At 33.1% G+C, this 13,169-nt stretch overlaps 1 protein-coding gene across 1 annotated transcript in view; it reads right to left on the bottom strand.

Moving 5' to 3' along the window:
• Positions 1-224: 224 nt before the first annotated feature.
• Positions 225-13,169, bottom strand: part of LOC103593044 (connector enhancer of kinase suppressor of ras 2-like) — a gene marked incomplete at its 3' end in the record, with an annotated part of 120,063 nt that continues 107,118 nt past the window's right edge. The window contains exon 5 of the mRNA XM_008575959.1: positions 225-266. Coding sequence (XP_008574181.1) covers positions 225-266 — 42 coding nt within the window. The remainder of the gene's footprint in view (positions 267-13,169) is intronic.

Raw genomic sequence — 13,169 nt, 5'->3', positions numbered from 1 at the left:
ATGCCTTCTCACAAAGTATAATGTACTCACACCTCATTTCTAATAATAAAATATCTGCAAAGTCATTAAGTGATTCAACAAATATTGCCAAATTACCATTTGGAAAGTTGTTTGGAGTATAGAATCAGAGCAAAGGAAGTTTGGTTATCTTATGAAGTATTTCTTCCAAATGATGATAAAGGTGTATTACCCTTGTTATTGAAAATAAATCCCAGTATACTTACCACATGAAGAATTTTATTCTCTGTTTCATATACGGTACAATCCTGAAAAAAGAAAAATATACATTAGTAATCAACCACATTGTATATTGACAAAATAAAATTAAATTAAAAAAATAATAAATCAACCATATCAACATTAAAAAAATCAAGTATAAATATTTAAAAATATTTCCTTAGGAACTGTACTATAATTTGAAAAGTCTTGACAATTCAAGTAAAGACAGCAATAAGAATGGGGAAAAATATTCTAGAATACTATATACCAAAATGTTAATAGTGGTTAGCTCTGATGATCAGTTACAGAGGATATCCTCATGTTTGCTTAACTGTATTTCCTAACTTTACTAATTTTAAACTATACATAATAAAGGATAATATACATTAAGTAGACTTTTAGAAACATATATTGAAAAACATGTTATAATTATTTTCTATCTAAACTTTTACCTGTGATAAATATATTTTGTTGAAATATCACCCATATTTGCAACACTAATTTATTATAGAACATTAAAAAAAACACTAATATTTATTTCAATAGTCATATCAAAATTTCATAAATACTTTCAGATTTTCAACAATTGCAGTCTCTTAAATATACTTTATATTACACATTAAAGTTAATACAAACTACTAATAAATACCAAGTTTATCTCACCTAGGTTCGAGTCCCTGAAATTATTAAAAAATTTTATTAAAAACTCATTTTTTTATTGTATACGAAGCAATTGCAGGTCTTTTTTTAACCTACAATTGCATGATATACAATAAGCAGCAATACAACAAAGTGATCTTTGCTTAGAAACTTACTGTTTCTTATAGGAAGGAATTGATAAAATAGGCATATTAGTAATAACCCAATAAGGGTGTTGTGTGAATTAAATGAGAAAATGAAATAAGTCACATGGCACAGCGTCTGACATACAATAAGTGATAAATACATTTTAACCATGTCTTATTGTTGCTCTGCATCATTTTAATTTTGTAAAATAATTACCTTTACTTCAAAATAAAAAAAAATAATTATTATTCAGCTAGTTTTGAAAAAAAAAATGGTATTCCACAGTACCACATATTTTAAAAAACAGTAGTCTATTTTTTTTCCCAATTTAACAAAAAGAATTTTGTTCAACACGGTTTTTGATAATGCTATTTAACTACAGTACCTTGTCAAAAGAAGTACATATTCATATCAGGGGCAAATTTTTAAAAGTAAAATTCAGTTCTGATTCATTTCACAAACTAACAGAGATAGCTTATGGATTGGATCTTGTCTGAGGGTTTCATGTGCCAAAGGAGACGTTTGCTATAAATATAATCATATCTATGTCTGCATACTAACACGAAGTCAGTTCTTTTATTTATTTATTTATTTATATTTATTTTTATTAATACATACATGTGGGGTACAAAATTGATTTTCAGTAATTTTGTAGAATGCGTGGTGGTTAGATCAGTATATTTAGCCTTTTCATCATCACAATATGCAATCATTCGCTGTGTCCATTAACCAATTCCTCATTAGCGCCCCCCCTTTTCCACGTCTAGTTTTCTAAAAGTTCAATGTATTCATGTGATTTTTGTTTCTTTCTTTCTCTAAAAAAAAAAATAAAAATAAAATTGAATGAAATTCTACTGTTTGCAGCAACATGGATGGGCCTGGAGAAAATTATTCTACGTGAAACAACCCAGGTACAGAAAGAGAAATACCACATGTTCTCACTCATAACTGGGAGCTGAATCAATACATAAATGAACAATAAACAAAATCAGTTCTTAATAACTAATTATGAATTATGTGTACAGAGGAGCTAAGGTGAAGACAAACACTTATATTTGGAAAGTGCACTTGTATTTACATCCGATTTTGGAAGAGTCCAGCTTTACAGAAATTAACTTCAAACACAATTACATTGGGAAGAGATGATTTGGCGAAAGCTGGGAAGTTGCCCAGTTTCCCCATGCTGCTTCTACAGCTTGTTTCAGCTGCAAGTTTCATTACAGTCATCCCCCCTTCTCTGCAGGGGATACATTTCAAGACCCCTAGTGGATGCCTGAAACCACTGATAGTACCAAATCCTATATATACTATGTTTTTTCTATATATACCTATGATAAGTTTAATTTATAAATTAGACACAGTAAGAGATTAACCACAATAACCAATAACAAAATAGAAAAATTATAACAATATGCAAGCATCAATAATCTTACACTTTGGGACCATTACTAAGCAAAATAAGGGTTACTTGAACACAACACTGTGATAGCCTGACAGTCTGATGACTGAGAAGGCTACTAAGTGACTAATGGGGCAGGTAGCATATACAGTGTGACTACACTGGACAAAGGGATGATTCATGTCACAGGTGGGATGAAACACGACAGCAAGAGATTTCATCCCGCTGCTCAAAATGATGTACAGTTTAAAACTCATGAATTGCTTATTTCTGGAATTTCCATTTAATATTTTTGGACTGCGGTTAACCGTGGGTAACTAAGACTGCATAAAGCAAAATTGGTTAAGGGAGGGTAAAGGGAGGGGGACTACTGTATTTGCCTACCTTCCCAGAATCACAGGATATGACTAAATGTTCAAATTTCAAAGGGATTTTCCTCTAAAGAAAAAAGTGAATACGATCTAAATGTAAATTCTACTGCTGGTATAATAATCATACAGAAAGTAACTATTTCAAATATCTTTAATAACTTATTTGCATATCCTTAGTTTGATATAACAAAAGGAACTGTTAAAATAATATTAAACTGTTTTCAGTAATCATATTGTTCGTTGGTAGTAGTAGTATTATTGTGCTGAATTTGCTGTGTGTGATTTATAAGATGAAACAATTGAACAACTTTGTGACTGTCATTCTATCACTCTGGTGGCACCGATAAGTATTTCTAGCATAGGAGAAAGCAGATACATATGTAAGACTGAAGGAGTTAAATAAAAAACAGGGTTTGTTGATGTATTATGTATGTATAAACGTATGTACACATTTCTTAGCTCTGCCCACTGAAAAGGCATAGGAACAATGACCAACCTAGTAATAATGAACTTCCCACAATCTGTGGTCTTAAAATACCATTTCCAAGGCCTTGGAAAATGGCTGGTTCCAGATCTGGGATAGGAAATGCACAAGATAAGCTTGGATTATACTGTAATACAAGATAGAAGGAAGCTATCAAAGACTACTAGGGTTGTGTCAGTAGGACTCAGGAGTCAACATGAAGAGATTCCCACTGGCCAAAGATGGAACAATTTGAACAATAAAAAGGATAATAACTGCAATGGATGGAAACACAGTAGGTACCATTAAATATTGAATGTATGTTTGATCCTATATTAAATTTAAAATATACTAAATATATCAAAAATATCTTTAGTAATATTTTAAAAATATTAAACATATTAAACTAATTGGACAATGAATAATGATATACTATTCCCCTTAACTCAGCAAATTGTGATCAACTGTGCTAGGGATACAAAGGTAAATAAGACAAAGCCCCTGACCTAGAGAAGTGCAGTTTAGGGAGACAGGCATTCACACAAATAAGTAAAAACAGGCTGAATTCAAAAGTTTTCATGCCATTTTAAGTTTTAATAACTTTAGAGGTATAAATGCTACAAACTATATAAATCAATATGTGAAAGGCCAATTATTTAATTAAAAAAAAATCTTAATATATTTCTTATTAAAATTCAACATGACCACTAGACTGTGCTGTACATTGCTCCAAATTTCAAACCTTGTAAAAACTTTCATTAGCTGCAGCTCAGTGACTGAAAAGATTAACTTTGTAATCCTTGATTTAAGATTACTTGAAGAATGAAGTACTGGTGCATACTCAACAATTTTGACATGATCCCTCTAAGGGTGATAGATACATGAGGTGAATGAAGTGGCCAAGTTTTTCTACCAGTCTGAAAAACTGTGTCATACAAATATTAAAATTAAAAACTTACTATATAAAACAAATAGAACTAAATTATAAAATAAATTTAAATAATTAAATTTTCAAATGATGTTCCTTTTACTTATACATGTGATGCTATTGAAGCTTAAATCTGTACTAAGACGTTTGGGATATGCTCAATTAGTATAATAAAGGCACAATTTTGGGGCTGGAAGAGAGAAGGAAGCAACTAATTCTGCCTAAAAAGAAAAAAATCAGGAAAGGTGGCTTTTAATTGGATCTTGGAAACAGTACGTTTTTAGGCAGAGAAAATAAAGGAATTGATGCATAAGCAATGTAACTACACTCAAATACAGTTAAGGTACTGCAGTAATTTTCAGATTTTACTTCTGTGTGTATTAAGAATCACTTGGGGAGTGGGTTAAAATGCAGATTTCCAGGTCTGATCCCTAGAAATATAGATTTGCTAGATTCAGAGTGGAGGCACCCAAGACAATTTTGATGAAGACAGTATTTTGAGAAACACTTGATCTATTTTATAGGACTACCATGTGATAGAGGAACGCCAAACAAAACCAAAAAGTATCAAATATATGAACTCATAAATCAGTAAACCTGATTTAAAAATATTATCTGCTGGCTCACTCTAAACGGTTCTCAGCTCCTTAGAACTATGTGTTTCAGTTACATTTCCCCAATTTATTGATTGATTTTTTTCTCCCAGTAAACTTATTTCTTTCTTTAATAGCTAAGTACTTTTAATAGCTGCTTCTACTTGTTTGTGTCTCTAGTTTCTTTCAGCCAGATTGGCCTGTTCGTTATTAAAAGCCAGAGGCTTTCACAAAGGGTGAGATCACAGCAAGTTAAAAACAAAACAACAAAACCAACCAACACAGAGAGTGCATATTAACCTGCTACTTAATATTAGGGAGAAGAATAGAAACTAATGACTATGTTTTTTTTTGTTAAGCTACAGTTTTATGGAATTCATTTTATCATCCTAAATATTTGAATAGCTCTAGGTACTTTCATTTTATTAGTAAGTTATTTTACTTCCATCAAAATGTGATTTAAAAATATTTGCCTCTCAAGTATGGGTTTTATTGACACTTGGGGCCAAATTTTTCCCCAAAAGATCATAGCCCAAGTTTTAAAAAGAAAACAGCACTGCATATAGAGAAATCTGTATTTTACAAGCGTATTCATGCTTTTAAAGGTACACCTCTAACATTCTAGTTATTTTTAGGTTAGGATTAAATTTAGATTTTTAAAATTGGATTTAGAGCTATGGTACTAATATACTCCCAGGAATTCTCTTCAGTAACTCAAGCCATATTTACTGTACATGCAAAATAAAATTTGCATTTCCTTTTTATCTTTTTCCATATAATGCTTCTAGAAACAATGTAATGCACATTTAAGTGGACCAAATACCTAACGAAAAAATATTCATAAAAATGAGGATTGTTTCTTCAATTTTGATCACTTTTCTTCTTAGAAAAGTTAAGTATGTATAGCAACAGCCTCCCAAAGATGAATTATATACCTACGCAGAATCATAATCAGTTATGTGAAATGATGCAATTGCTCTACTGAGCAGAATACACTGAACGATTTCTATTCCTACATGTTACCATTGATGTTCGTACTTTGTCAACAGGTTTTAAGGTCCTGGAGGTCATAATGCTCAGAATAAACAAAATTTCTCATCACCTGTATATTAGAGTCATAAGAGCAGTACACAGGTTCTAAATCTTAAATACATAAAGAGAGGTAGTGAAGGGAGATGGTGTATGGTACTCACCCCTTATCTGCGGTTTTGTTTTCTGTGGTTTCAGTTACAGTTAACCTAGGTCTGAAACTATTAAATGGAAAATTCCAGAAATAAACAATTCATAAGTTTTAAAGTGTGTGTTGTTCTGAGTGGCATGATGAAATTCCATTCCATCCCTTCCGGGACACGACTCATCCCTTTGTGCAGTGTATCCTGCTGTATTTACTACCCATCCATTTGTTCCTTTGTAGCCGTCTGGGTTATCAGATCGACTGCTGCGGTATCACAGTGCATGTGTTCAAGTAACCCTTATTTTACTTAATAATGGTCACCAGGCATAAGAGTAGTGATGTTAGCATATTGTTATAATTATTCTATTTTATTATTAGTTATGTGGTTAATCTCTTACTGTGCCTAATTTATAAATTACACTTTATCATAGGTACGTATGTATAGGAAAAAAACGTAGTATATGTAGGGTTTGATATTATCAGCAGTTTCAGGCATTCACTCAGGGTCTTGGAACATACCCTCGTGGATAAGGGGGTGCCTACGGTATGTCTCCAATGCTATATACAATTATATTTCATGGAACTTTATAATTGCTGTAAATTTTCATCTGTTTCATTTTAGTGTATATATTATAGTATACTTTAACAGTTAACAAAAATATTATTTTGCTTAGAAGTAATGTTTAAATGATGTATGTAAAACTTAGATAATGGTATCTTCACACTGAACATGTCAACATATTCTATTATTAAGCTATCAAATGTCTTTATATACCTAAATGATTAATTCAAGCAGTGAGTTAGTGTTATACTTTTTCATTCTTCATTCATTCATTCATTCATCCATTCATGTCACAATTCAGTTTGCCAAAATGTTTTTTGGCATCTTCTAAATGCAATTCAGTTACACACTACTCGGTGATCAAAGATAAATTGTTTGGTCCTTGACTATCATGATTTCATTATTTAGTGGGAGAGACAACATTCAGATAATACTACAAATTAGATAAAGTAAGTGCTAACAAAAGATCCCATAAAAAAGAGATAAATTCTGATTTACAATTCTGGAATAATTATCTGGAGGAGATGATATTTTAGCTGGCCTTAAGTGGCTTTCAAATCAGGAAATTGGGGGATCTGGGGGAAAGAACATTTCAAGTTGTGTGAACACAATGAACAAAGGCACAGTCAATCAGGAGTAAGCAGACTAATTTGGCTAGAGTGTAAAATATGTGGGGGGATATAGTGGGAAAGAAAGCACAGAAAATAATATGGGGTCATACTGTGGGAGCTACAAATACTAGGCTAGAACAAATTTTATTTTTGTTTTAAAGAGAATAAAGTTTTAGTTTTCTATAACAATCTAATTTCTATTTCATAGTTCTTTTGACCAGGGTGGCAAAAACTTAAATCAATTGATTGATAATTTCTCTTGACTTCTGTTTGGGAAGGTTGAAGTCAGAGCAGCCTAATACCACCAATGATGTTATACAGCAATGTGAGTTGTGAGCATGCATGTTCGGGTGGGCAGGTGAGAGGGGAGGATGAAGTTGAAATGTGCTGATCCAGCTAACAAATCCCATAGCCATCTCTTGTTCCTTTTTTCATGGATCCTTAAGTTACAAGAGTATGTTTGGTGTCATGTATCAGATATGGGAATCTCTGCAAAGCTGTGTATCTAGGAAGATACACAAGTAGATGTTTTATCTCTAAGAACAGAGGAGGAGTGTGAACTTTACTCTGATACAAGGCAGCATTCACAGCTGCTTGAATATGGGAAGTATGTGAAAATGATGGGGAAGAAGTTATGGATTTGGAAGGAAGAAAAACTGAAGGTAGGGGGCATCAGTTGAGATGTTCTTTGTTTGCTTTTGGGGGCTGGCGAGTATGGGAATCCAAATCCTAGACCTCAGTGTTACCAGCACCATGCTGTAAACAATTGAGCTAACCAGCCAGCCAGAATTCTTTCAATAAAAAATGTAATATGTAATCAGGGCTTGAACTATGGTTATGATGGTGGAGTGGGACATAAGGATTGGTGGATGGCATATAGATAGAAAAGAGAGAGTTAGGTGACTGATAAGATATAGAGAATGATGGGGAGAAAAAAGTTAAACATTGTTAAAGCCTGAACAAATGGATGAATGGCATGGTAGAAATGGAGAAGAGAATTTGGGGAAATTAAAATAATTACATTTTGGACATACGAACTTAGAAGTGAAACAGGTTCTAACTACTTTTCCATGGGGTAGAGGGGATATTACATTTTTAGTAACAAGCTTGAACAATCCTCACCCATTTACCACTTATTCTCAGTCTGATTACTTTTACATCCCAAGTTGAGTTCTGACACAGATGACAAAACTACTTCATTAAGATATGTTCTTTCATGCATACATACAGCTATGGTCTACAATAGCACTGTCCAATAAAACTTTCTGGGTTAACAGAAATGTTCTAGTTCTGTGCTGCCCAATTTGATAGCCATTAGACACACACAGCTATTGAGGACCTGAAATGTGGCTAGTGCAAACAAGGAACTAAATTTGTCATTTTACTTAATTTTAACTAATTTACCTTTCAATAGCCACATGCAGCTAGTTCAACAGCAGCACAGGTTTAGAGAAATATACCATAGCCCATTCAAACATTACAAAACAAGAAGATATTCAACAAAAATTCCAAACAAATAACATTGAAGGCAATACCTGGGAAGAAAATACGAAGGGATTTAGTTCTCAGGTATTAATCAAATGCTTCCCTTATTATTACTTCAGCAAAGAACATATTCCAGTCTATTATGACATTTATAGTAGCAGCACATTCCAATGAAACCAATCCTTTCCATAGGATAATATATGGAATAGAGCTATGAAAAGAAATTCAGAGTACTCATCACATGCCTTTGTGGGCATACCGAAAGTAGTGCCAGAGATAAATGATTTGCAATGGATGGAAGATGAAACTCCAAACTAAATTTAGATTCATGAAAGACCAAAAGCTGACTGACTGTCCTGAATGCAAAGAAGAATGTCCATGGTGAACAGACAGGCATCAGTATTTTTTTTGAATGTGTTATAAAAATGCCGTAGTTCAGCTATAATTTCACACACCTAAATGTCTTTGGGAAACAAGGCAGATGTACAATTAACCTGCTAGTAGTTCTTTGGCACCCCCTTTACCATTTTAACCAGCTCAATGACCAGAAACTCGTCAGTTTTCCTGACACTGTTGTTTTGGGAGAGAAAGGAGGAGGGTTCCCAAGGGCTGGTATCTGTTAAAATTAAAAAACATCCAGTTTTTTTTAAAGAACTGGCTAAAATTTTCATTAGGTTAAACAGGGTTATGAGTTGTAACACGCAGCAATAAACAGCAACTGTGAAGAGAATGTGGGTGGGCATGAATTTAGTGGCCATCTATCCCTGTTTCACAGATAAAGAAATAGACACAGAGAAGTTAAATGACTCACTCAAGTCGACACAGTTACTTGGCAGTAAAACTGGGCCTATGACTATGTATTTAATGCTTTGTCCTATTCATTCCACCACACTCCAAAGCATTCCCTACCCTAATGGGAGATAATACCTGATTGTCAAAGGAGTAAACTTAATGAACTTGTTTCTAAGGCAAAATATAGTTAACTACTGAATTTTTCTCTACTATCTTTAATGCCTCTAGTTTCTACCATTATTAGTTATATTCTATATTACATGGCAGACTCGAAGAGTTCTCTTTCTACCTGATAGTTATAACTAATAGATAAAAAGTAACAGCTATGCTTATATCTACCTCAGGGTTGCCATGAGCATCATAACAATAACAATTCTGCTTACCTACCTACCGATGAACATCAAGTAACATAGAAATGTCTTATAAGTTACATGCAAATGTTAGCTATCATTATCATCATCATCATCCACAGACTGGTTGGAGGCAGATGAAATTAGATGATGCCTAAGGTCCCTTCCAACTTACCAAGGCCCTGATTCCATAATTCTATACTTGGGTTGTCTCCACGCTCACAACTGTAGTCATTTTCCATCTATTATATACACTCATATAGTCTATATCTACACCCTTTTATAGATTACCATTACCTTTGAAATAAATTATCTGTCTGGATAGCTATAATACATTAATCAATATCATGATACACTATGGAAGAATGTTTAATGATCATAGTATCAATATGTCTTACCTAACTATAACACAGTAGTGAAATGTTCTATTCTTTGCATAACATTTCTTACCAAAGCATTATGCCAAGTCATGTGCTATTTTATTTAGTGGTCTAGAGAAAAGTGTGCATAGACCATCTGAAAGATGAAAGGGTAGAAAAAACAGGCAAAAAAAATTCTGAGGGAAGAAGATACTAGCAGGAAAGAAAAGCCACATGAATGTATAATATAAATTGATAGCCACAGGCAACAAAAGAAAAAATAAACAAGTGGGACTACATCAATGTAGAAAGTTTCTGCACTGAAAAAGAAACAATCCACAAAGTGAAGGGGCAACCTAAAGCATGGAGAAAATATCTGCAAACCATGTACCCAATAAGTGATTAAGATTCAAAATATATAAGGAACCCATACAACCCAATAGCAAAAAACAAATAACCCAATTAAAAAATAAGCAAAGAACACAAATAGACATTTTTCCAAAGACGACATAAAAATAGCCAAGAGGTATATGAAAAGATGTTCAACATCACTAATCATCAGGGAAATGAAAATCAACACCACAATGAGATATCACTTTATAAGTGTTAGAAAGGCAACTATCAAAAGGTCAAAAGGTAACAGTGTTGGCGAAAATGTGGAGAAAAGGAAACCCTTGTACAATGTTGGTGGGAATGTAGATTGGTACAGTCATTATTGAAAACTGTATAGAGGTTTCTTAAAAAAGTTAAAAGTAGAACTACTGTATGATCTAACAATCCCACTTCTGGTTATATATCCAAAAGAAATAAAATCACTATCTCGAAGAGATATCTGCACTCACAGTAGCCAAGAAAGACAAACAACCTATCTTACAACAAATTCCTGGATAAGGAAAATGTGGTGTACACACACATGCGTACACACACACAGACACACAGGAATATTATTCAGCCTTTAAAAAGAAGGAAATCCTGCCATTTGTGACAATATGGATGAACCTAGAGGACATTATATTAAGTGAAATAAGCAAAACACAGAAATACAAACACTGCATGAGCTCACTTATATATGGAATCTAAAAAACAAAGTTAAACTCATAGTAACAGAGTGGAATGGTGGTTACTAGGGGGAGATTGGTCCAAGAGTACAAACTTTCAGTTATAAGATGAATAGTTCTAGAGACCTAATGTACAGCATAGTGACTATAGTCAATAACAATGTATTATATACTTGAAATTTGCTAAGAGTAGATCAAATGCTCTCACCACACACACATAGCTATGTGAGATGATGAGTATGCAAATTCGCTTGTTTATGGTAATCATTTAATAATGTACACATATATCAAAACATCACATTGGACACATTAAATATATATAATTTCTATTTGCCAATCATGCCTCAATAAAGCTGAAAAAAATATAAGCTGCAAAGAAAGACATGGGCAGAGGTGTTAAGAAAGCACAAAATTACCTACATAAGCAGTCTGAGGAAGTAAGAAAGGCATTTTAGTGAAAGTGAAGCATGAGTAGAGTCTGGAAGTTAAAACAGGAGTTATCCAGACAAAAGGTAAGAGGAAGAGCATAATTAGAAAGGCGTAAGGGTGAGAACCAGATGTACGTAAGGAACTAAACATAATTTGGTGTTACTGGAATATGAACTGTGAAGCAAGAATTGAAACATGAGGCTGATGAGGTAGGCTGGCCCTTAGCCATTTTTAATGAGCTTAAAATTTATCTTGTACATGCAAGGGGAGACCCCTGAAGGGATATAAGCAGAAGAGTGTTATGATCAAATATGCCATTGATATCAATCCCTATGGTGGCAATATAATTTAAGGGGAATAAAGAAGAGTGAGGGTGAGGGAGAATTCTGCCAATAAGGTTTTTACAAGGTTTTACTTCTGACTTGCTTTCATTCAATCTGTTACATAAGATAATCTTCATTACAGAATGGCTTTGGGTATATAGTTTCATTTACAATCCGCTGGGTAAAGCAAACATCTTTATATAAAAGTGACAACAGTTTCTATATTCAAAAGGTAGAAAGGAGACTCTAGAAGTTTTATGCAAAAATGTCACAAAATCATTAATAGAATACTTGATTTAATTATTAATAAATTACACTTAAGCTGTATTTTTATGTTTTCTGAGATTCAAATTTAATACTTTTACATTTTGTATCTCAGTATGAAAACCTAGAACATTATTGATGCCCAAAACTGAAAAAGTAACAAAACTGAATATATAATTCGAAGATTCTCAGGTTTATAAAGGCACTGGAAGATATATAATAGAGAAAAATCAAAACTTTCTTTTTTTTCTTTTAAATATAAAAGCTATTAATTTACCAGTCAATTGGAAGATATATTTTAATTGTAGTATAGTTTTACTTTGATAATCATTAATAAGCATTTAGGTTAGGAATTTTCAATATTAGAAACAACTGCATTTCTCTATAGTCATAAACAAATTCATCCACAGATTTCCATATTCAGAAATCATTTAGAGACAGAAGACTTGGGCTTGAGTTCTAGTCCTGTCTTACTGTCACATAACTTTGGGCAAGTCACTTAACCTGTCTTAGCCCAGTGCCTCATGTATGAAACTGAGATAAAAATATCTGCTTCCCAAGTCAATTATGAGGATCGAATGAAATGATATATTTAGAAATAGTTTATAAATTGTGAAATATTATACAAATACTTGTACCTTTAGACGTAGTTTTTTATATTCAAATTTTCACTCATGTGAAGGCCCACTCTGTTATAGAGTAAATGAGGAATGACCCAAATTTTATTTCCTTTCAGGTCTAAATTGCTCATCTCCAGGCATAAACTTAGAGAATGCAGGGCCTCTGACTAAGTAACTGTATACCATGAGAAAAGTATATTAACATTTTTTTTATTTAACACATATTTATTTATTAAGAATATTCATGAGACACAAAGCTAATTGTCACCCCTCCTGCCCATGATGTGAGGGCCAGATTCATACTCATTACCAGAAATTACTATTGTACCCCTTGTCTCCACCCAATTATCCCCCAACCTCCCTCCCCCTCCCCCTCTCCCCCC

Source organism: Galeopterus variegatus, unplaced genomic scaffold, assembly GCF_000696425.1.
Source record: "Galeopterus variegatus unplaced genomic scaffold, G_variegatus-3.0.2 Scaffold1266, whole genome shotgun sequence".
Taxonomy (NCBI): domain Eukaryota; kingdom Metazoa; phylum Chordata; class Mammalia; order Dermoptera; family Cynocephalidae; genus Galeopterus; species Galeopterus variegatus.
The sequence above is the reverse complement of the archived record's forward strand: the minus strand, read 5'-3'. Positions and strand labels throughout refer to the sequence as shown.